The sequence below is a fragment of the Cervus elaphus genome, chromosome 32 (assembly GCF_910594005.1).
Source record: "Cervus elaphus chromosome 32, mCerEla1.1, whole genome shotgun sequence".
Lineage (NCBI taxonomy): Eukaryota > Metazoa > Chordata > Mammalia > Artiodactyla > Cervidae > Cervus > Cervus elaphus.
In genome coordinates this window covers 44,175,250-44,200,630 of record NC_057846.1, presented here as the reverse complement: position 1 = coordinate 44,200,630, position 25,381 = coordinate 44,175,250, and the positions used below count along the sequence as shown (strand labels likewise).

The 25,381-nt window shown below is 41.0% G+C and overlaps 1 protein-coding gene across 3 annotated transcripts; it reads right to left on the bottom strand.

The window, feature by feature from the left end:
* On the bottom strand, window positions 1–23,831 carry POLB (DNA polymerase beta). Of its 3 annotated transcripts, none has more exons than XM_043893239.1 (14): window positions 23,602–23,831; window positions 23,224–23,281; window positions 20,329–20,395; window positions 17,893–17,967; window positions 17,192–17,250; window positions 15,392–15,441; window positions 12,877–12,928; window positions 11,038–11,092; window positions 10,869–10,941; window positions 8,803–8,873; window positions 8,048–8,134; window positions 2,194–2,258; window positions 1,363–1,502; window positions 1–240 (listed from the first exon to the last, which is right to left on the bottom strand). In XM_043893239.1, the coding sequence occupies exons 1-14, from the start codon at window positions 23,660–23,662 to the stop codon at window positions 146–148; spliced, it is 1,008 nt and encodes a 335-aa protein (XP_043749174.1). In that variant the 5' UTR covers window positions 23,663–23,831; the 3' UTR covers window positions 1–145. The 3 variants fall into 3 exon arrangements, with proteins under 3 accessions (XP_043749174.1, XP_043749173.1, XP_043749175.1); XM_043893238.1 differs by having other exon boundaries at window positions 1–303; window positions 23,602–23,799; XM_043893240.1 differs by lacking the exon at window positions 8,048–8,134 and having other exon boundaries at window positions 1–303; window positions 23,602–23,799.
* Window positions 23,832–25,381: the final 1,550 nt, after the last annotated feature.

Genomic DNA, 25,381 nt, shown 5'->3' with positions numbered 1-25,381 from the left:
TAATCATACAAGAGGTTTTATTGACTATAGTGCAGGCTACGCCATGAAGAAGAAACAGTTATTTAAAAACACCACAGACCCTCACATAGCAAAGCTTAAGAAATAAATTAAGACCCCGATCGGGCTGTGCCAGGGAGGGTGGGCCTCACTCGCTTCGGTCCTTGGGCTCACGGTATTTCCACTGGATGTAGTCGAAGATGTCCTTCTCACTGTCCACGGGCAGGGGCTCCCCAGCAACGCCTGAAGGAGGGACAAGGGCCTTCCTCATTAGCCGGCTCTGGGGCTCAGTTAGAGGGGTCAGGGCTGAGGGCGGAACAGGACTTGCTTTCAGAGGGAAAAGAAAACAGTCCACAAGCGACATAAAAAGACCTCCCTCAAGAGCTTCTGTTCCCACCCTTTGAAGTGACCCTACTCCATGACTCTCCCCTCAGCTGGATCTCCCCTGTACCAGGGAAAGACTCCAGTGAGTTCTCTGCAGCTCAGCACACAGGCCCTGGACCAACATTCCGGCACTGCCCGGCAGCTCACTAGCAGTGCGGCGGTTCTGCCAAGCCCACCGAAGTGAACCCTGCACTTAGCGAGGGCCCCACGTGGTCCGTACACACGCCGACACGTGAGCACAGCCCTACTTTACGGCTTTAGGACAAAAAGACGAAATCTTCATTCTCCTAGTAGATAACAGTAAACAGGGAAGTAGCTCAGTCGTGTCCGACTCTTTGCAACCCCGTGGACTGTAGCCTACCAGGCTCGTCCCTCCATGGGATTCTCCAGGCAAGAATACTGGAGCGGGTTGCCATTTCCTTCTCCGGGGGATCTTTCTGACCCAGAGATCAAACCCGGGTCTCCTGCATTGCAGGCAGACGCTTTAACCACTGAGCAACCAGGGAAGCCCCGAGATAACAGTAAACCACATAATAAATATATTGTGAAATGTTAACAAGACCTATAAAATAGTTTAAGCAATTCTTACCCTTTAAACTTTAAAAGTTTGGAGTCAAAGCTACCAAGTTTGGCCTGACAGTGAAAGGAGTAACACCTGAGTTTGTCAGAAATCTTGGAGATACATTTAAGAAAACAAAAATCCTTTAGATCAATAAGAGTTTTTTCTTTTTTTACTGACCATGGAAGTAGAAAGAATTTAATCCATTCTAACACAGAAAATAACTAAATCTTGTCATCATGAGCTGAAGGCCTGGGAACACCCATGGAGCAAAGCTTTCTTTGTTGCCTGAGGGACTAACAATACTAAAGAAACTACAATTAACTGCCATGGTTACTTACAGGCTTTTAGAAAAACCAAAGTTGCCAAACCAAAATATCCAGATGACTGGGATTATCTCCGATGCAGACACAAATACTCACCAGTGACGCCCAAGGGACGAATTGTGTATTCATTGATCGTGAAGCCTTTTTCTAGGGCATGAGCTCTCATATTCTTATTGAAAATATCACTCCCAGTGAAATAGAGGACACCGCAGTAATACTGGTCCTTGGGTATCAACCTAAACAAAATAATCAATCAAGCAATCCTTTACTACGAATCTCAAACTTAGCAAAAACAGGACTCATAATAAGTAAGGACTCATAATACAAGCCTGCGCAGTCCAATAACCTGAAGAGGAGACCATCACCAGGACCATTTAAATGCAGTTAGTTCAGGCTTCAGTAAACTACGCTCGGCAAGGGGTGTGGACAAACCCAAAGGTGGTCTCAGGACCACCTTTCCCAGCGGGATCCACCTCATGCTGTGGAAGGCACCCTATCAAGAGGCAAATCCAGAGACAATAAAGCAGATTATGTGGACAGTGTTATTCTTTACATACTTTCAGGCCAAACACTGTCTATTGCAGGGACATATGGCACTTTAGGGGCTTCCCAGGGGGGCGCTAGTGGCAAAGAATCCCCCTGCCAATGCAGGAGATCTAAGAGACAGGGGTCAGGAAGATCCCCTGAGAAATGGCAACCCACTCCAGTATTCTTGCCTGGAGAATCCCATGGACAGAGGAGCCTGGTGGACTACAGTCCACAGGGACACAAAGAGTTGGACATGACTGAAATGACTCAGCAGCAGCATGGGACTACAGAATGAAAAGAGATCCTGGATATTTATGCAAATTCCAAGATATAGAGAGGGAGGGGGGAAAAGGAGAAAAGAAAGAAGTTAATAGGTCAGCAACAAATTTTGAGCAATACCTGATATCAATTCTCCTGTGTGGATATTCCTTTTCATTGTGTTTACTGGGAAGCTGGCAAACACCCTAAAATGGATATTTAAAATAATGTTTTACAGATTTTTTTTTAAACTTAAGGCTTAATTCCAATCAAATACTGTTAAGTGTGAAGTTACTTTTGCTTTAAATGGAGGTGGTTTTAGAACTGTGAAGATCTGTAACTTAACTTTTCTATGCTCTATATGTTATCACCCCCTTTGTACTGTAATAACTTCATGATTACTAAAGAACCACAGGAAACAGCAGATGATGGATGGTTCATCTGGCTTTTTTGTGACTCTAAACAAGAAAATAATCAAGGAAAGCATGGAAGACAGAGACCAGAACAAACAGAAAAAAGCAACTTGGAAGAAACAATGATTATTCAGGGAGACAAAAACACACACAAAAGCTATCAGTAATATTCTCAGATTACAGATACTTTATCCATGATACAAGGACAGAATTCTACAGAAAACTCTAGGAAAAGATTTAAATCAAAATTAAAAATATGATAGAAGAATTTGAAGTTGAAGATATCTTCCAGAAATTAGAGAAGACAGAGAGAGTACAATTAAGAAGAAAATTAAAAGATAGAGGACCGTTTTATTCCTTCTCTATAGGGGCGTTTTCATTATACTTCTGCAGTTTTTAAACAACAATTATCAAGGTCTGTTTTGTTATCTTTTCCTTTTCCAGAAAAATGTGGAAAGTTTATGGGCTGGGCAACAACCCATATGTAAAATATGTAAAAAAGAAAAACATCGCCATTTTTCAAATTTAAAGCTTCAAACGCCACATTCCGAGAAAAATACACAAGTTACAGGCTTCCGGTTCTGAAGGGCAGTCAAGCTGGTACACACGTCACTAAAAGTCATACGTTTCACTCAGCAACACATAAAAATCAAAATCTAAAATGGTTATTTTCTCTAGCAACTCCTCTGGCTGAGAGATTAATGAATCCTGTTTATCTTCAAATATGAAACCTACCTTCTAAGGCACTAACAAGTTCCAACTCAACCTTCAGAAGGAATTACCATGAGGCATTACCTTGAGGATATGGAGGTTTGAGCGCCACAGGCAGTGATCCTGCTATTTGTCACATCAGTAACAGGATTTCATCTAATGGCTTTGTTCCTTTCCTCAAGGCTAAATTTTATTTCCTGCACTTTTCCTGAAGAGATGGTGTTAAAGAATTTCTCTGTATTACTGTAAATTCTTTATGAGAGTGAGTGGATTAGTTTTGTTTGGCATTTTGATGAGGTAGTTTCGCTGACTGTCTGAAATAAAGTCTTTTCCATTACTCTAGTGTGGCCAAGGTTTCTTCTGTTGTCCCCTGAATCCTCACTGTGATCACAGAAAATCATCTTCTGAGGCCAAACCTGCACAAAAATGCTAAAATCTGAGTGGTACTCATCTATATAAAAAGGCATCTAAATGCAGAGGAAATTGGTTTTTCTTCCAAATGTTATTTTATTCACAGGAAGAATAGTTGAATTAACTAAAGACCATGAGTCCACAAGAAGATCTGGAATAACCCTGACTTTCCTAAGGTTTGATTACTACTAGTTTAAAGGAATTCATGTTTTAAAAATAACTTTAAAAACACAGAGAGGGTTGTATCTTTCAAACTATTTAGTCAGTGATTATAGCAACAAGATATTCTGAAATCAACTGGATCGATATAGAGTGGAGTTTATTCTACTTCATAAGGTGAATTCATTTTGCAGCCAATTTCCTTTCAGAAACCCAGAGATCTTAAAACTTCTTTGGTGATCTTCACTAATGTTCTGTGCCCAGAGTCACTGCCCTGACTCCTGCCTGCCTGTCTCTCCCCCAGAGATCTGCTGGGCTAACTCCCTCACCTCAAGCCTCTCCCCAGCTGTCATCTCAGTAAGGCCATCCTATTTAATACCTTTTCTTGAACTCCCTAGATGGTACTGGTGGTAAAGAACCCCGCTGCCAATGCAGGAGATGTAAGAGACCTGGGTTTGATTCCTGGGTCGGGAAGATCCCCTGGAGGAGGGCAGGGCAACCCACTCCAGTATTCTTGCCTGAAGAATCCCGTGGAGAGAGGGGCCTGGTGGGCTACAGTCCATGGGGTTGCAAAGAGCCCAACATGACAGAAGTGACTGAGTACACACTTACTATCTTAACCTACCATGCAACTTACCTACTTAATATATTCATATTGTCGACAAGCAGTCCCTTCCACGCCCCTCAAATGAAAGTACCACTTAAATTCACTGATCTATCCCATGCTCCTGGGGCAGAGCATAGAACACTGCAATGCTAAACACCATATTTGGTGAATTGACTGAATACAGCCTTTCATCTGACCGATACCCCTTCTCCCCACTTTGTTCTTTGACAGCACCACCCTCTCTCTGTCCATCCCTTCTGTTCCCCAATTTAATACCTCCTAGACTACTGCCTTCCTCTCACCAATCTATTTCCAAACAGAAACACACTCTTTTTATATTATTATTATATATTACCCTAGTATAACACTCTGTACAACTCTTTAAAAGATTCAGCATCTTCAAAAGATATTTGTACAGACCCTTCAAAGTTTCCACGTGTATGACCTAAGTCTAACCCGCATGAGAGTCCTTTGACAGAGCGCAAGGACATCATTTTATAGGTAAGAAAATGAAAGCCGCACAGGAGGAGAGCAACTTGCCAGCACTGCACGAGGCACTGCAGTGGAGCCCAGACCTGCCCACCGCAACGCGACACGCCCACAGCCACCCCCATCCCTGCCACCAGACCAGGTCACTTCTTACTGCCTCCAAAACAAAACAAGCTGAAAGCTGACCTGCAGTGCTTCTCATCCTGACAAACATGAACGGCAAATGTCAAGACAGCAGGCTCACACGTGGCCTTTTCTAAGCTTCAGTAAATACATGAAGCACATGCACAATGCCCAAACTTTACACACAAACCCACTTAGATGGATGCTTTTGCCACAACAAAAAGGCCTTAGTCTCTTGCTCTTACAGTCATTAAAGTCTTCTGTACTTCAAAAGCAAACAAAAAAACTGCTTTCTTATTTCTTAACCTGTTTTCTTCTGGGAATCGGTTTAGGAGGATTCCCTTTCAAGCAAGATCTGTACATGTGTTGCCAGGTATATGCGAGGACGGGAAGGCGAGAGAGAGCCAAGATTCCCACGGCTCCAGCCCGTACCCCAGGATGGGGCGTGGCCTGCCTCTCACACAGCACAGGTTCTGTGAAGGCTGAACTGCCTGACTGCAGCATCACTGGGGTTTGGCTGCCCACGACCTTCCTAGCAAAGGATGCTCTTCTTTGAGAAGCTACTAGGAATTCCACTACCATCAGCAACTCTCAGCATTCATGCACGTGGCTGCCCACCTCCCTTTGCGGGTTACACCCAGCCCACCAGCTTGTAATCTGTCCTTGTATCCTTGCTAGCTGGATGACTACAGCCTCTGCTGGTCTTCCCTCTGGGTCTCTCTGGGCACAGCAGAATGCTGTTCAGACTGTTAAAAAAAAAATGCTTCTGCTTTTTCAGTTGAATAAACACCTTCCTGGTGGCTAATTCTGAAAACAGCTGGTGTAGTTCCCCAGGAGACAGCTCAGTGCCTTTCACAAACATGACTACTGCAGGAAGACAGTCAGGCCACAAGAGTTCCCAGAATATGCTCAGGCATGCCAGGACACTTTCTTACTACTTAAAAACAAAACAAAACAAAGAAACCCCAAACTTGTCTCGCACGTATTAGTTTTAGAATTTTATCTGACTGAATGTTCTTTAAATATAAGATCTGTGCACATTCATTTTGAGGGAATTAAAGACAAGCCACATTCCAAAGAATGTTCATAGGGCACATACAAACCCTATTTTTATTAATATCTTGGGTGGATACACTTTTGAACACAGAGCTCAAAACCTGACAGACTCAGGAGAATCAATAAAAATTTAATTCCCTAAAACTGATTAGGATTTTTATTTTTACCTTTCCCAAAGTTCTTTTGAAAATATTGATAAAGTGTGGCCAACTTAGTCAATATACTCTCATAGCTCATTAAAATCACCACGCCGCACCTAACGACATTCTCGCACAGGTGATGAAATTACACGAGACGGACCATGTGTAAGCGTGTGGTTCCACGGCACAGGGCACACTCACACGGTGTGACCATCACCACCAGTCACCTGTAGAGCTCCATCACCGTCTGCGACTGACGCCCTGACCCCACGGAGCACTCACTCCCGTCTCCCTGCCACCCTGCCCAGGCCCTGGCAACCACGCTCTGGTTTCTAAATGACGTGGTGTTTCAATTTTCTGTCTCAACCATCTCCTTCTACTTTCAGCTAAGACTGTCAAATCTGTGCGCTGAGTCTCTTGCTAATTTTAGCCTATCCACGCCCCAGAAGTACAGGCTCCTTCCCTTTGGTTGCACAGCTCACGAAAAGGGGAGCATGGAGAAGAGAGGGTCCACATGCTATATTTAAGGGAGCAACAGACGAAGGTGGCTTGTTACCTTAGCCCTAAGATTTCTACTTGCCTCCAGTTTCTACACAGGACCATTCATTAACCTGTTTTTGATCCATCGGCCATTTGTCCTGAGTCCTTGAGCCTTAATTCCCCAGGAAGACCACAGGACGTCACGGTCCGCAGCAGTGGGTTTCTCAGCGACGCTCTGCAGGTGCTGCTCCCCTACCCACCATCTCACACCGCACGGCTCTTCCCCTGGACTTTCCATCACTGACCCTGAATGCCTTCTTTCTTTTGAGCTGTCACAGATAATACTCTTCAGACAATTCTAATCTCACTTATTAATAGATTTTGAGTCAAAGAATATTTGCTATTTTAGGGAAGAAAATATAATGTGTCAAAGTCATTATGGATATTTTAAAAAGAGCAGATTATACCTAATTACCTATTCCATTATCCTGATGAGGGTGAAAGAAAACAGTGAAAAAGCTGACTTAAGAATCAATATTCCAAAAACTAAGATCATGGCATCTGGTCCCATCACTTCATGGCAAATAGATGAGGAAAAAGTGGAAACAGTGGCAGATACTATTTTCTTGGGCTCCAAAATCACTATGGATGGTAACTGCAGCCATGAAATTAAAAGACGTTTGCCCCTTGGAAGAAAAGCTATGACAAACCTAGACAGTACATTAAAAAGCAGAGACATTACTTTGCTGACAAAGGTCCGTATAGTTAAAGTTATGGTTTTTCCAGTAGCCATGTATGGATTTGAGAATTGGACCATAAAGAAGGCTGAGCACTGAAGAACTGATGCTTTCTAACTGTGGTGCTGGAGAAGACTCTTGAAAGCCCCTTGGACTGCAAGGAGATCCAACCAGTCAATCCTAAAGGAAATCAACCCCAAATACTCTTTGAAAGGACAGATGCTGAAGCTGAAGCTCCAACACTTTGGCCACCTGATGTGAAGAGCTGACTCACTGGAAAACACCCTGATGCTGGGAAAGATTGAAGGCAGGAGAAGAGGGTGACAGAGGATGAGATGGCTGGGTGGTATCAGTGACTCAATGGACATGATTTTGACCAAAATACGGGAGATGGTGAGGGACAGGGAAGCCTGGTGTGCCGCAGACCACAGGGCTTCAAAGAGTCACAACTTAGTGACTGAACCACCACCGCCGCCTCTTCCGATGGCACAGGTTATTTACAAATGGGGAATGTTGAACAAACTCTTCACTAAAATGTTCTCAGGTTAGAGAACATGTCCCCTCTAAGGACCAGGATGCCCTATTTACTGACAGACACTAAGCTACAGTGAGGTCACACTCAGAACAGCTACTTGTTTTTCAAAGGTGTTAACTCAGGTGAGTACTCACCATGAACTTTGTTTCACCCTTTGACAGAGTGTCTGTAATAAAACAGACCTTTTGTAACTGCTCCACAGCACGATGCAGCAGTTTGGGCTGCAGAATCATAATCAGGGATAAGAAAAAAAAGCAATTACTCTCTTAGAGCAAGAAAGCATTTTTAACACGAGATTTCTGATGCTCTCTGCATAAATGCCTAGTTTTCCTATGCTCTGACTACTTTTTCTTCTAACAGAAAATTCACCTTATCAAATGAAACCACTGCTTTTCACGAATACCATGACACCTCCAAACAGACATCATTTGTCTTTACCTGTTTCATAAACAAAAAGTTACCTGCTTATCTTTAAAAGGTATATATTCCAAGATAAAAAACATTTGCCTTCATGGGTCTTCTAACAGAGGTAAAGTTTCTTAATACAATATTTCTAATAACAAAATACTTCTGTGTTAAAGCCTGAATATTATACTGGATATTTCTAAAGTATCTATGCTAGGCAATAAATAATTCTGGAAGTATCTTACTAAATCTCATCTCTTTCAAATATTAAGCAGTTCTGTCAGTTCTCTGTGGAAAAACAATACGCATTCCTTTCAACAATTTACTTATTGCCTTTCACAGAATTCAATCAGTACAAAGTGATTCAACTGACTCTCAGAAAGATTAAAACAAAAACTCATTCTGAAAATATCCAACTATCTCTTAGAAAATGATATTCATTGCTGTGAGGACTGATCACCTTTGCCTATAAGTTCTGAGGTACCTGTTTGGCTGACTCAGAAGTAAAGCTTGGATGGGTGAGAAGGACATCCATGTCACCACTGGATTCTGCACCTATAACAGCAAAAAACAGGTACGGAGTTTCCCTTGTAAACGTATCAGTGAGGCAAATATTGAGGTGATGACACATAGAAGAGTCTTACTTCTTACTGCTTAACTTTCTATTTCACTGTGTTTCACACTCAGAATTAGTTAAAAGACTTCAACTTTCTGTCCAAGTATTCAGGTTTATTGATGTAAACACCAGAATCTTAGATAACAACAGTAACTGACATTAGATATGCATTGTATACAGTTAGTTATAAGTTATTAAAAATGCAACTAAGAAACTACTCAATAATGATGATAAATAGTTAAATATAGTTTTAAAATATATCTATGAACACTAAATAAATATCTAAGACTCTCAAACAAACAATATAACTCTGTATTAATCAGAAAATTCACTTCAATTCATAAGAATGCATTCATTTAAAGAATATTGGTAACCATTACTACTATGATATCATATATAAGAATGCTAGACGATCTGAGCAGCTGCCCAGAGAATTTCTGACAGCCTATTACCACTTCCTAACCAAAACTCTATAGAGGTGGCCACGGATTTAGTCAGACATCTATTCCAAAGTTTATATAAAGTTTTTCAATTTCAACTTTGTAAGATAACAGGGGTAAACTAGGTTGGACCATATAGCAGGCTGAGCACCAAAGAATTGATGCTTTTGAACCATGGTGTTCGAAAAGACTCTTAAGAGTCCTTTGGACTGCAAGGAGATCAAACCAGTCAATCCTAAAGGAAATTAGTCCTGAATATTCATTGGAAAGACTGATGCTGAAGCTGAAGCTCCAATACTTTGGCCACCTGATGCGAAGAGCGGACTCATTAGAAAAGATCCTGATGCTGGTAAAGACTGAAGGCAGGAGGAGAAGGCGATGATAGAGGATGAGATAGTTGGATGGCATCACCGATTCAATGGACATGAGTTTGAGCAAGCTCTGGAAGCTGGTGAAGGACAGGGAAGCCTGGTGTGCTGCAGTCCATGGGGTCACAAAGAGTTAGACACAACTGATCAAAAATAACAATTTAAAATTTTAGGTTACCCTTCTAAAATTTTGGATTGAGTGGTTCTTACTTTGCTCATATTCACATAGTAAATCAAGATCTAAAGAACCTGGTTGTTTTGAGAACTGGTTTTAAAATGGTGTTCCTGAGACATTAAACTTTGATTCATTATAGAAAACTTTGAAAATTAAGGTAAAACAAGAAGCAAAAAACCTACCCGCAGCTTCACTAGCATCTGGCCAGACAACAACTACTAGTATTTAATATACCTAAAATTATGTTATGTGAGTGCTAAGTCACTTCAGTTGTGTCCGACTCCTTGTGACCCTATGGACTGACTGCAGCCTGCCCTCCTCTGTCCATGGGATTCTCCAGGTAAGAATATTGGAGTGGATTGCCCTGCCCTCCTCCAGGGGATCTTCCTGACTCAGGGATCAAACCCGTGTTTCTTATGTCTCTTGCACTGGCAGGCAGGTTTTCTATAATATTATAATAAAATTATTTTATAAATTTTATTAAAACTGGTCATCAAAAAAGCCCATGCTGGACTTCCCCAGTGGTCCAGTGGTTAAGAGTTCGCCTGTCAATGCAAGGAACATGGGTTTGATCCGGGTCTGGGAAGATCCCACAGGCCACGGGACAACTTAGCCCGCGTGCTACAACTACCGAGCCTGCATGCCTAGAGCCCATGCTCTGAGTGGACCCCACTCGCCGCAACTACAGAAAGCCACGTGCAACAATGAAGACCCAACGCAGCCCAAAAGCCAAAACAGCAAAAAACAAACCCATCCTATCAAAATCAGGATGAACTTCCTCTAATTTACTCATATATTCCCATTTATAAACAAATAAACTTAGCTAAAACTACGAGGTCTTAGCAAATCTATGAAGTAACGGAAATTACACCTTTTTAATGCATGTTTTTTGTATACATTAGCAATTTTAACATCAAGGCATGAATAACCTAAGATTAGGAAGTATGTTACCTCTTCTGAAACTGCCACAGACTGTAGCAATGTATTCAGAATCCACTTTTTTAACTTCAGTTAGTACAATATCCTAATAGAAGAAAAATTAAGTTAGTATTCTAAAAATGGCTTTTCACCAAGTGACATTCTCAATTCTAATTAAGAATATAATTCAGGGCACTCTTACTTGCATTTGTAACATTTCTTCACGTGGAATTCTTTTCTCAAAGTCCTCAAAATATCTATAAAGACAGAATAAGTAGACAAAAGATTTTTTGTAAAATTTAAATCTTAACATTAAACTGTTTACCTTATTGAGCATCTTTACACAAGCAGATGTTTAAAAAATCAAGACTAAAATTCATTAAGAGCAAAATGGCGGGGCGCGGTATGAGGAAAGGTTTACTCCTTAACTTGGATCAATCCTGAAGTGTCACACTTAGTGATCGTGCAGATATTCCATTCAAACTTATTTTAAATAAACTTCACATTTCAAGAATAAATAAATATATTTAAGTTTAGTATGGATCCAAGTTAGACTGCTCCCTACTGGCAAATTCAGGGATTGCAATTTACTGCTTTTAAATTCTGAAAAATACTTGTATAAGTATTTTAAAATATGATCCTACAATATGGATGAACTGAGACAACATTAAGTGAAAGTCAGTCACAAAAGACCAAATACTATATTATTTCATTTACATGAAATATCCAGAATAGCCAAATCTATAGACACAGAAAGTAGAATAGTGGTTGCCAGGGGCTAGGGGAAGGAAGGGCAGCTGGGGAGAAATGGGGAGTGACCACTAATGGGTTTGGGCTTTTCTGGGGATAATAAAAATACTCTAAAATTGACTACAGTGATGGTTGTACAACTCTGGCAATATACTTCAAAAACTCATTGACTTATATACTTTTTAGTGGGTAAATTATATGGTATATGAAATGATATTTCAATAACGTTATTAAAACATTGTTGTTGTTCAGTCACTAAGTTGTGTCCGACTCTTTGCGACCCCATGGACCCCAGGCTCATCTGTCCATGGGATTTTCCAGGCAAAAATAACTGAGTGAGTTGGCAACCCAACTGAGTGGGTTGCCAACTCCTTCTCCAGGAGATCTTTCCGGACCAGGGATCAAATCCACTTCTTCTGCATTGGCAGGCAGATTCTTTACCACTGAGTCTTACCTTAGTATTAAATAACATCCAAGAATGATAAACAAACTGTTCAAAACCAATTCTCACAACAAGCAAGTTCTTCAGAAGATGTCCATTTACTATATAAGTGCAAAGGGGGTGGGAACCACACCATCCTGATGTCTCACTGATTTGAAGTTTTGGAAGGTCCGGATAAATTTTCAAATACTGTGCTGAGGCATTATCAGGCAAGTTCAGAAAGTTATTAGGACTGAATGGCCAACAAGACAATACAAGATCAGAGGAGATACAAGCTTATGGGTAGATATAGCTAATGCACTATGTGCTGTAAATAGTTAGAAGAGGGGGGAGGGTCTGTATTTCGCATGTGACAAAAGAAATTACCCATGCTGACAGATGACATATCTACTAGTTATTCCAGTTCTGTTATTTAGGTGTTTGGGTTTTTTTCTATTCCTTTTTTAAAAAATTAAGCGTTTCACGGTCATGGCCTATCTTCTCAGGTAGACTAAAATTCTTGAGAGCTACACTGAGCCTGTCTGTATCCTAACCTCACGCCAAGTGCAGTGCTTTCAACAATGTATGCAAGAAATAAACACCCTGACTGACTGATGCCCTCCAGTCTGCGCATTCTAAGAGGAAGTTCTCAGCCAAAGTCAAGGGAATGAGGGAACCGCCCCCCCCAACACACACACCACGTGTAAATACAGGGATACCCTCTACAGGAGTATGCAACAACCTTAACGTTTCTGAATAGTAAAATGATTTGTGTTCAGCTAAGTCTGAAAACTTATGCAGTACAGAAGAATGGCTATAATTTTTTTTACTTTTACACTTCAAGTTTCAAAAGAAAATTTGCTATCTTACTTTAGCCCAATTCGTTGATGATGGTTCAATTTATCTTCATTTTTTCTGAGATCTGTATAGAAGATAAATAAAGTTAAGGTGCTAATTTCTGGGGAAAAAACATTTTCCAATTTTGGGGAAAAAACTGCTAAATTCAGTGATTCTTTCTTCAAAGGACTACCTAGAGAAACACATTGTAATGACTGTGAAAAGACAATGAAAAAAACTTTCAGATACTAAGGACTTGATGAAGGTGACTTCAAGTCAATGTAGTAAAACCTAACAATTGATTTCATAATCATTTTTATTTACTAGGTAAAAATTTCAATTATAGTTAATATAAAACAGTACAGAAAACATATCAAGATCATATAAAATTTCACTGAGTACAGCAGAAAGCAGCCTTGTAAGGACCTTCTATTGTTGTTCAGTAGCTAAGTTGGGTCCAACTCTTTTCGACTCCATGGACTATAGCCTGAAAGGCGCCTTTGTTCATGGGGTTTTTCTGGCAAGAATACTGGAGTGGGTTGTATTTCTTCCTCCAGGGAATCTTCCTGGACCAGGAATTGAACCCATGTCTCCTGCACTGGCAGGCGGATTCTTTACCATTGAGCCACTAGTGGTGGCCATCACCCTTCTAAGGACTTATATTGCTTAATTTATGGTTAACAGCAGCTGCAGAAGTTCATTCACACTGTTCATTTGTTCATTCACTCTGTTCATTCACTCTTCCAGTGAATTAATATTCTTTGTGTACTGATTTGTGCAGCCACTGTGCTAAAAATTCTGTTGAAAAAGAGAGGTGTTATTGTCATTTTTTAACCAGAAAAACTGTCATGTCTTAAACTGGATGGTCCCTTCATGGGCACAAGCACAGGCATGAGCTTGTTAAAGAAATGGCAGGATAAGTATGCTTCAGAAGCAATTCCTATGGTCACCCCTGGGCTTTCCTGGGGGCTCAGTGGTAAAGAATCTGAGTACCAATGCAGGAAACACGGGTTCAATCCCTAAGTCAGGAAGATCCCCTGGAGCAGACAATGATTACCCACTCCAGTATTCCTGCCTGGGAAACCCCGTGGACAGAGGAGCCCAGGGGCTACAATACATGAGGTCGCAAAGAGTGGGACACAGCTTACCAACTGAACAACAACAACAAAATGGTCACCTTATGCTCACAAATTCTCTCTAGAGATACAAAATGGAGAAAGATAAGCACCTTTATGACACATTGAGCATGAAATATTTATCATAGTTTTGTGCACACAAAAAACAATTAAGTATATGACTGAAAATGCAATAGAAATATTGAGTTGTTATATGTATATAGAGAGATCCAACAGCAATTACATTACGTATCTGTGAACAGTGAAATAATCGAAAACCATCACTGTAGATCCTCGACACTCCCAAGGGATGCAACTGAATACCTAAGAGGAATAAACTCTTGGCCTCTTTAACCAATATTTTACTCAGATAAACGATATATGCCACACACAGAAAAGCACTAACCCTCCATGAGATGCAGGTATAGAACAAGTTCACTCTTAGCTATAAGAGTCACACAAATTCTTAATAGTATGACTAATTAGTCATACCTTTTAAGAGTCAGTTATTGTTTTTAGGTACCAAGCACTTTGCTAAGTTTTTACAGACATTACTGCATTAAATCACATGAGATACTATGAAACTATTTTGTAGCTGAGAACCTGAAGAATCACAGTCATCTATTCTAAGAAACTGGTGGAAACTGGATGCAATCCCAAGTCAGTCTCCAAAATCTCTGTCCACCTAATAATTAGGGTTGCTTATAAATAGTTGAGCCCACATATATTAATGCCCAAATGCCACAGATGGGCTGTAATGAATCAATATAGTACATACCCTTGAAAGCATGAAGAGATAGATTATGTTTAAAAGATTGCTATATTAGGTTTAAGGAAAATGTTTTACAATTACTTGACTTCTATTTTTATCACTTCTTTGAAAGCAAAAATTCCTTCAATAAGAATTGCAAGCCTCTTAACAGAATTTTTTTCAATGTACATGACTTGGCTTTTAGGCTGAATGTACAGGATTTCAATAGTCTAAAATTTTATTAAAGGAACAAAAGCAATTTAAATCATCTAAAAATCTGCAAGTGAAGTTACTGTCTTTGAACCAAGACGCCACCTCTTGCTCTTCTTGATTTTCTTCTGAATTATAGACCACAACACAGTTAAAATCAGAATATAAACTACACTTTATATCTATTCTCTATCGTATAGTTAAAAAGAAAATCTTATCATTCATATCTCCCTGCAGTAGCAAATGACAACCTACTCTAGTATTCTTGCCTGGAAAATTCCATGGACAGAGGAACCTGGCAGGCTGCAGTTCATGAAGTTGCAGAGTCAGACAGGACTGAGGATTGAGCATGCACATCATTCGTATCTACTAACTGAGAAAGGTTTCTTTTCAAGTTTCAGTTTCTGAGAGCATCACCGGTCCTTCAGGACCATATCTGACCTGAAATTAGTGACCAACTGTACAGACTCACCTTCTAATGTCTTAATTCCTTCATCTACAAACTTCCTTGCAGCAGATGGACTACAAAGAAAGAAAAACATCATCTCAATGTCAAGTGAAACTCAGGATCCTTATAACAAATAACCAGTAATGTCATCTCTTGTCAAACATAAAAGTTACTGGTGAGCTAAAAAAGACCCGCTAAACTATTGTGTGGTTACTCTGTGAAAGTCGCTCCGTCGTGTCCGACTCTTAGCAGCCCCATGGACTATACAGTCTGTGGAATCCTCCCAGTCAGAATACTGGAGTGGGTAGCCGTTCCCTTCTCCAGGGGATCTTCCCAACCTAGGGATCAAATCCAGGTCTCCCGCATTGCAGTCGGATTTTTCACCAGCTGAGCCATGAGGGAAGCCCAAGAATACTGGAGTGGGTAGCCTATCCTTTCTCCAGGGGATCTTCCCGACCCAGGAATTGAGTTGGAGTCTCCTGCACTGCAGGTGGATTCTTTACCAGCTGAGCTACCAGGGAAGCCCAAAAGCCCAAAGTGGTTACTTTGGCAATGTTCAAATTCTTGAAGCCTTAATCTAGGAAGACAGTCATGAACTTAGACATGAAAAAGATGTCCAAGCAGCTAGGTGTCATAATGCCTATGTACTTTACTCATAAACCAGACATACAGGCCCTTGAAAACTATTCATTCTTGCAAATGACATTTAATAAGGGCTTATCACAGATACTCCAGGTGCTGAAACGACTGCAGGAATGAGACAAGTAAGGGCTCCGCTCTTACCTACTGACACTCCAGTGGGTGGAGAGAGACAATAAACAGATACATCAACAAAGAAAATACCAGGCAGATGAATTGGAATAGGGTACTATGGCAGAGTGGCTGGTCTTCTTTAGATTGGGTGATGAGGGAAGCCCTCTCAGATGATAAATAAACTGAGATTTCAATGATAAAGAGCCTTGGTACAGAAACTGTGTGGCACAGAAACTGATATTCGTATCAGGAAGGCAAGACGGCACAGAAATAATATATCTGAATTGAAAGCCCGGAGACCTAGGTTCTGATTCTGACCCTGCCACAGCTCCCTTGGTTTCTGTACTCAGTTTTCTTGCCTGGAAAGAGAACAACGAAACAGATGCTCTGTAAAACAAATGCTAACATTTTATATTGATCATTGTTTTGGGGCCCCAAAGAGTTATGCTCCTTTTCTATATACTAGGTTTAGGAACTTGATATGTTTAAAATAACTTTTACCGAAAATGTTGCCATTAAGAAATAATCACCATATACCTATGCTTCAATCTATCAAGACAACAGTTAAGTAAAGTGCTGTAGTCCTAACATTTTGGTGTTAATCTTTACTCTGTTGAGTGTCAAATTTAAGATAAAGGTGCCTCCATTAAGAAATGACTGCTTGTTCCAAACTCATATGCACTGTGCTACAGGGAAAAAAAAAAGGCATTTTAAATGTTTAAGATAAACATGACCAGAGAGGCAGAAGAGACAGAATTTGGAGGGAGTGATAATAAGCCCACAGAACAAGTGCGAACAGAGCTCAGAGGAAGCAAAGAGGGTTTCTGGCTGGAGACTCTCTAGATTCATCAGGGAGCTGACAGGGGCCTTGAATGGCGCTCTTAAAGTCGAGGCAGCAACTGAAGAACCAGCTTCAAACATGTAAAGTGTGGAAGAGGGAAGTACGTGGACAAAGGCACACAGGCAGAAAGGTACAGCTTTGAAAGGGAAACAGGAACTTCTTCAGTTCGGCTGACACACAAAAACTTAAACCAACCCTATGACTGTATCTGCTTAAAAAAGAATTCTTACCCAATGCCGCTAACTCGAGTCAGGAAATTGATGGATGAACTCGTATCATCCTGCCGAATCTTAAAGGGGAAAAAAAAATTCTAACAATGACTTAGGAATGCTTTGAAGACTCAAACGATCTTATTAGAAATACACTAGTCTGCTAAGAGACTTATTAAGGGCCATTACATTTGCCTGGATAATGCATGCAGAAGTATTCATGTACAACCTCAGTGGTTACAAGTGAGTGAGAAAGCAGATGAAGATAGCTCATTTCTCATTCATCCAATGTTTTTTAAAGGTTTATTCATAAAAGACCAGAAGTAATACAATTACTATCATCAGAATAAAATAAAACCATAAAAAATGCTTGGGAGGATTTAAGGATAAAAACTCTAAAAGGTAAAAAAAAAAAAACAAAAAACTCTAAAAGGTAACAATCATTTTAGTCTAAGTTTATAATCTCCCTTCTAACTGGTAATGAAAATAAAGAACTAATTCTACTACAGAGGCAAACAGTCTCTTAAATGTCACATAAAATAAGTGAACATTTTAGAGGAGAGATATTTAAAATTTAAAATACAGGACACTTAGAGAGCCATAAACTGCTCCTTCCTTAACCTACTGAGTCTCAAGGAGGGTGATGATTTCACCTACTCTGCAATGGTGCTACATGATAGCTGTCATAATTATCAAATAAACAAATAAGCAAAAATTTTTACCTTTTCCAGTTTACGCAATTTTCCAGTAGCTAAAAACTCATCAATTTTTTCAGCAATTTTTGTTCCTACTCCAGGCTACATAGAAAATAAAAAATACGAAAGTCACATAAATATAATGCTTACCAAATCACTAGAAGATAAAGTAAAAAATGAGAAATGAAAAACCAATGACCACTACATGATCATTCTTCAAAGGACACAGGTAATTGAGCACCAGTAAAAAAATATATATACTCTCCCAAAGACAAAATGCTTAAATGACTGCCAAAAGAAAAGCCCTAATGAGACAATTCTAAATGACTCTTGCTTTTTAAAAAATTAACTTTTGTTGTAGAAAAATTACAGAGCTGAATAAAGAATAATATTAGCATCATTTGTTAATTTCATCACTCTGAAAATTAAAATAAACTATAATCTTCCCACTTAACATCTGCTATATACTGACTTTTTTGCAGTCAGTATATACATATACATTCATATACATACACAGACATGCAAAGTTATCTGTGTATGTATATAAACAAGCGTATATACATGTATGTATATATACCTTCCTTTTTCTTACAAAAACAGAATCACACTGCTTTGTAAAGTGCTTTGACTTAAAAATACATCATGAACAAATTTATGTACCACTAAATAAATATAACTACAACCACTTTAATGACTTCATAGTGTATCACTGTATGAATGTAACATCATTTACTTAAAAATGCCCTGTAGGAGAACATTTGGATGGCTGAATTTCTGATATTACAACAATGCTATTGTGGACTTCCTCTGAAACAGAGGAAGCTTTCTCAAGCTTCTGCATACCCCAGCACCACCTGGGGAACGTGTTAAAACACAGCATGCCATGTCCCACCCTAGAGTTTCTGATGCAGCAGACTGCATTTCTAATGAGTTCTATATTCTTAATTGATTTAATGTTTAAATAAGTGTCCAAAGACCACTGAATGCACAGTCAAGATCTGAAAATAGCAAATATAGGTAGGAGTGAATAAAAGAAGTAGAACAAAAAGGGGAAACTGCTTGCGTTTCTCATCTCTTAAAGCAAAAGATACATACAGATCTGAAGCAATTTTGGCCTAAGCTACTTTCTAAATCTAACATTAAGGAACAAAAGGCAAAACTCTCATTCTGGAAATTTCAAGTTTCTAGATTACTGAGAAGCACTCACATGCGCCAGAGAGTAGGTCTGTGCTTTTTAAATTGACAGTGAAAATCCAGTCTTATGCAAAAGGAATTTTGGATATTTCTACATTTTTGTTAGAGATATAACATGGGCTCAGATTTGGGATGAGATGCATCAGAACTTGTCAAAAGTTTGCCTCTAACAAATGAGCAGGCTATCTGCAATTACCATAAAGAAAGAAATTCAGTGGTGATAAAAGGGAAGCAGAAGTGGTAAAACTGGGTCAGTTCACCAAGAGAGAAACTCAGAATTAAAGTCTAAGGTATTTTAAACTTGTTAGGCTAGTCTGTTTGGGGAGGATTTACCAAAGTTGAGAACTGTTAATGGCACAAAGGATTTAAAACCCCTGAGCGTAACTTGTGAGTAATAAATGAAATTAATGTGGATCTGTCACTCAATCATAAGATGTGTAAGATTGATGGTAATGTTATAACTCTGAAAAGTGAAAATAAAAGAGTAGTTATAGGCTCTTATGAGAAAATTAAGGACAGTCAGATACTAATACCTAAATTCTAGAGGGCTTTTGTGAGACCTACACAGGTAGGTAAAGAATAAAATAAGGTGGCAACTTCTCAAAAAGTCATGCCAGTTTGACATTTTTAACAACAAACTCGTAAGATACGGTCCTTAATCTTGAGGAACTTAGAAACTTTTATCAACAGGAAGACTTCCCTGAGATATTCTTAGCGATGTTAATGCAAATTAACAAGAGATGCAGGTGACGCTACTAGAAACTGTGACACTGCCAGCATGCTGGGCTTCGTGGAAATTACAGAGAACAGGGCTAAATGCCATACTATGCAAAGGGGCTTAATCACGAGCTTATCACTAGTAAGTAAGAGCTCCTTGGGAACAGGAACTCCAACTCACATAAATCCCTGTAGTGAGGATCAGAAGGAATAGCGAGTGAGCAGATATGCTAGTCCCAATCTGTTACCACACTCTTCTTAAGGACTAACTCTCAAGCTGAAAATCAATGTGAAAATGAACACACATGTACATGGCAAAGTAAAGGAAAACTGTAATCACATATATTAAAAAAACTTTTTAACCCACCCTCTCCTCCAATAAACACACTTGGAGCTTGAAAAAGTATGCTTGAGATAGCATTAATATTATTCCAAGAAAGCAGTGAAATTTGCCTGCCTGGGTCAAGGGCAGTTTCAGAGGCAAATTTTTGTGCGGAACCACCAAACTGGTACACGGGTGAACTCTTCGACCAACTTGCTCACTAAACTTACCAGTTTCTTTGCTTCGGCTCCACTCTTTATTTTGTGTGGGTACTTTGCTATCACAGATGCTGCTTTTCTACAAGGGAAAAAAAAAGAGAAAAAGGAAAACCAATTAGAAATCCAGTGAGGTAGTTAATTTTTCTTATACATACAAGCAAATAAGCAGCTTAAACTTTCACCAAGATAACTAATTTCCCACATCTGTGTAAAACTTAAAAAACTCAATGAGCTGACAGATCACCCACATCTCTAACTTTTAGAAGTATTCTGAAGATCCTCACATTTGAGAATAACACAAATTTAATCGTATATGTAAAACTAGGGTGATTTAGGAAACCAGTAGTCTTTCCCTTTGGGGATTAAATGGAAAACATCATTGAGCCTTTTTTTAAAATAGCTGTGCTGTTCTGTGTGTAGTTGCTCAGTCGTGTCTGACTCTATACATACATATATACACTTATATGCAATGTGCTAAGTCACTCAGGCGTGTCCGACTCTTTGTGACCCCATGGACTGTAGTCCACCAGGCTCCTCTGTCCATGGGGATTCTCCAGGCAAGAATACTGGAGTGGGTTGCCATGCCCTCTTCCAGGGGATCTTCTCAACCCAGGAATTGAACCCAGGTCTCCCACATTGCAGGCAGATTCTTTACCGTCTGAGCCACCAGAAGTGAAGCGAAGTGAAAGGCGCTCAGTTGTGTCCGACTCTTTGCGACCCCATGGACTACACAGTCCATGGAATTCTCCAGGCCAGAAACCTGGAGTGGGTAGCCTTTCCCTTCTCCAGGAGATTTTCCCAACCCAGGGATCAAACCCAGGTCTCCCGCATAGCAGGTGGTTTCTTTACCAGCTGAGCCACCAGGGAAGCCCTTAAAATAGCTAGTTTTTAGAAACTGTTCATAATAATCTTTCATAAAAAATGTGCAGCTAGTAATATTCAAACTACTACATACGAAACTGGCTCATGGATGGTTATTTTAAAATTCATGGCTTAAAACTGTATTTCCCTGTGTCCAGGTAGGTACCAGTTGTTTTTTCATCACTCTCGTTTCAGAGCACTGACTTGTGATCCTTGCCATCTCTACACATACCCCGTTCAGTAACCTGGTGACAGACGGGGTCCACCCTGGGAGCCCACTGATGGTATCCTGTCTGTAATTTCAATGCTAAATGTAGGTGAGCACTGATGCCGGTACAGAGCAGCACTTCTAGGTCTGAAGCATAAACACTGGATAGTCCTTGGACCTTAGTTTTTCATTCTGTTCTAGCACATGTAACCTTTAGACCTGGATTTCTTCTGACTTCTCTATTAGCATATTACTGATAATGAGTCTGGAAAGGTAGGTTGAGTGCAATCTGTGGATGAAATTGTTTCAGCAAAGGCAAGTAGTTCCACATATTGGCACTATGACACAAAGCCTGAAAGGGAAGAAGGGTTAAATTGTGAAAGGTCTTTTGTATGCCTGATGCTTTGGGGCTTTATTAAAGGGAAGAGAAAATATATAATTATTTAACGTGGGAGAATGACAAGATCAGATAACTATTTTCAAGAGAATACTTTGGCCACATCAAAAGAAACGTGTATGGGGAATTGGGGAGGTGGGGAGGAGCCTTCAGGGGTGTAAGGCATCACCTGCTTTTCCAGACTTATTTCCCACTCAGACTATATCCCATAAACAAACTGAATTACTGACTCCCTAGAAAATGAAATACCCCTCATGTCTCAATGCCGTGGCTCATTTTGTTTCCTTTCTCTAGAGAGTTCCTTCTCTCACTTATCTCCCACTTTGGGCCCCTTCAAGACCAAACACCTCCTCTCTGAACCTGCTAAGACTCAAACAGAATATAGGGTTGGATATCTCTCTAATTTTCAGATTATCAAATGTGTGGACTACAGTACAATTACTTTATCTAGAAATTCATAAGAGGTAAAGAAAGTGAGTGTAAACAGTTTTTAGTTATGTTGAGTGGGAAGGAAAGAAGGAAGATGAGTTTAGCTTTGAAAGGGTAGAGACAAACGTAACATAGGCTTGAAAACCTGGAGAAAACTTCTGTGAACACAGATTTGGAGTCATGGTCTGGTATTCAAAGCCAAGAACGGTAAGACTGCCAACTACAGAACTGAGAAAAAAGGGCTAAGGGCATTAAAAGGTAAGAAATAACAGAAGGTTGTGCCATTATGGAAGTCATGGTGAACGTCACTGAGAGTTCAGTAAGATGAGATGTGGGTGAGAGGCTTTCAGAGAAACGGCAGGAAGGCAATTACACTGCAATGAGATAAGGAATGGCTGGGGATGCAGAAAACCAGACAAGGAAAACAGATTATTCAAGGTTAACTGTAAAGTGGAGAAAAGAGAAAGGTGCTAGCTCAAGGGCTGAGGAAAGTGAAAAAGACTGCTTTGTTGTTCTTAAGAGTTGAGGGACTGGACATGCTTCCAGGTTAAGGGTACAGAAGTAGATGGATGGGGCATTAATGGCCGGGATAAGGGCCCTGGTGACATGGACAAGGATGGGATCCAAAAAGTGATAGAATACCCACTGAACGATCAGATGGAAACATTCCCTTGATCCACATCCATTTCACAACACAGGCCTCACTGTCTTTCATTAGGGCTTGAAATCAAACTGCATTTTCAGTAATTCATATTTGTTGATGGGGAAAAGTACGTATTAGCCTATTTTCAATCAGAACTGGGAACCAATCAAAACGATCCTACAGAGCTCTGCCAATTCTCCCAGAAATATCGCAGGAAAGTGCCACCAGAATCAATACCCTCAGTTCTTGCTTTTTTTTTTTTTTTTCCTTCTTATGCAGATGGTTCAAATGTCCACGGGGACCCTCATTCCCGTCAACTGCCACACATCCCAGAACGCATGCTACTAGAGAATGCTTGCACCGTCCCACCTGTAGGCATTGTATTTGTGGATAGCCTGGTTCACGTTCTTCTCAAAGTTTGCGAGTTCTGAAAAGGCAACAAGAGGTCCGGGTGAACAAGAGCCACGAGTAAACAAACAAGAACCGAGTTTCCTGGAAGGAGGCGTTAACAACCTCTTAAGGCACCAGTGATCCCCCGAGGGCACACCAGCTCAAGGCAGCCCAAGAGCGACTCGAGGGTCCCCAGCAGCGCTGACAACCGGCCACCGGCGGCGGAGCGAAGGCCGGCATCGAAGACCCCGCGCTGCGGGCGGCCGGCTCGTCCTGGGCTGTCAGGACGGCAGGGAAGGTAGGGAAGGCGGCGGGGAGGCAGCAAAGGAGAAAGACGGCGGCGCCCGCCGGACTAACCTGTGAGCATGTCGGTGATGCCCCCATTGAGAGTCTCCTGCGGCGCCTTCCGTTTGCTCATGGCGGCCCGCGCCAGAGGACCACGGAGAGCTCACCGCCCAGGACGGCCGCCTCTCCCAGCTCTGAGGAGACGCCGGGACTCGCCGAGGGGGCAGGACCAGCCCAGCGGCGGCGAAGCCAGCGCGACCGGCTGAACAATGGCCTCCTCTGACAGGGGGCGCGGTGCGCGGCGCTTGAGTGACGTCACGCTCTGGGGGCGGGGCCCAGGCGGTACTAGAGGCACCTTCCGAGCCTGGTGGGTGGGGCCGTGGTTAGGGGCGGGGTCAGGGGCGGGGCTTGCACGGCGAGCCAGCAAATGGAATCTGGAGTGCGTGGGACCAGGAGGAGAAAGCCGGAGCGGAGCTTCGGTGTGGAGGTGGGTATCTGGGTGCCTCGGGATTACAAGCCAGTGGGGTTTCTCTGGGAAGACCTGGATTCCTGACGTAAGGCGTTGGACCTGTCTTCCCGGTACATTTCTCTGCAATCCTACCCCTAGGAGGGGAAGTTGGGTTTTGATTCTTAAGTCAAAACTTCAGATGATGGGGTTATGTAAGATGATGGGGTGGGGGTAGGATACACACCATCTGTGTACAATGATAATTTACCGAATGCGTCACGTGCTTTACGTGTGAGTAGGGGCAACACCAGCCTAAGACTTACTGTCCGATGCTTGTGTGAGCCCGCAGTGCACCCCACGCCGCAGGAGCCTGGAACAAAACCCGCGGATCCCGGGAAAGGCTCCCGCACCAGACTTGTTAGCAGATATGCCAACCGTCCAAGGATATTTTGTGTTTTATTCCCCTCCATTCGTGCTAGGTGGAGAAGGAAATGGCAACCCACTTCAATATTCTTGCCCGGAAAATCCCAGGCAAGGACAGAAGGACCTGATGGGCTACAGTCCATGGGGTCACAAAGAGTCGGACAGGACTGAGCAACTAACACATTTGTGCTAGGGGCCAAAGTGAAAAAACCACTAACAATTCCTTAACCTAGCTAATGAGCAATGCAACTGCCATTACAACATGACCTGTATCTGAGAAATTTACAAGTCTGCTTGAGACGTGAAAATGTGACATCAGCAATATTTTATTTACAAGAGTAACTCCTGAGGTTCATACTCAACTGTCAATTCCAGGCAGTTGTTCTCTGTATAAATTAAAAACTTAACAAAATGATACATCAACACTGTAGCAAAATCTGAGAAATGTATAAAAGGAGAATAGAAAATAATTAACATCAATGAGTATGTCACCATTCCAGCTTAACCACTATTAATGTTTTGTGATGTACACTTCCAGTCTTCTAACCCAGTCCTTTTAAGATCCTCGTTATTTTTCAATAATGGAATAATTATTTAGATGTAATTAGTTTCTGTGATTAGGTCGTGCTTGTTTTTTGGTTTTTGTATTTTACGATATTCATGTACATCTGAAGTTATGCTTCTAGGACATTCATATTTCTTATATTTTCTTCATTTTTCTAATGGATAGCTGTTACTAACTTACTAGATTTTTAAAATATTACTATTAACCCTTTTCTGCATTTGTAAAATTTTTAATAAATATTTGCATTATCCCCTTATCCTTGGTGGAGAAGAAAATGGCAACCCACTCCAGTACTCTTGCCTGGAAAATCCCAAGGACAGAGGAGCCTGGTAGGCTGCAGTCCATGGGGTCGCTAAGAGTCGGACACGACTGAGCAACTTCACTTTCACGCCTTGGAGAAGGAACTGGCAACCCAC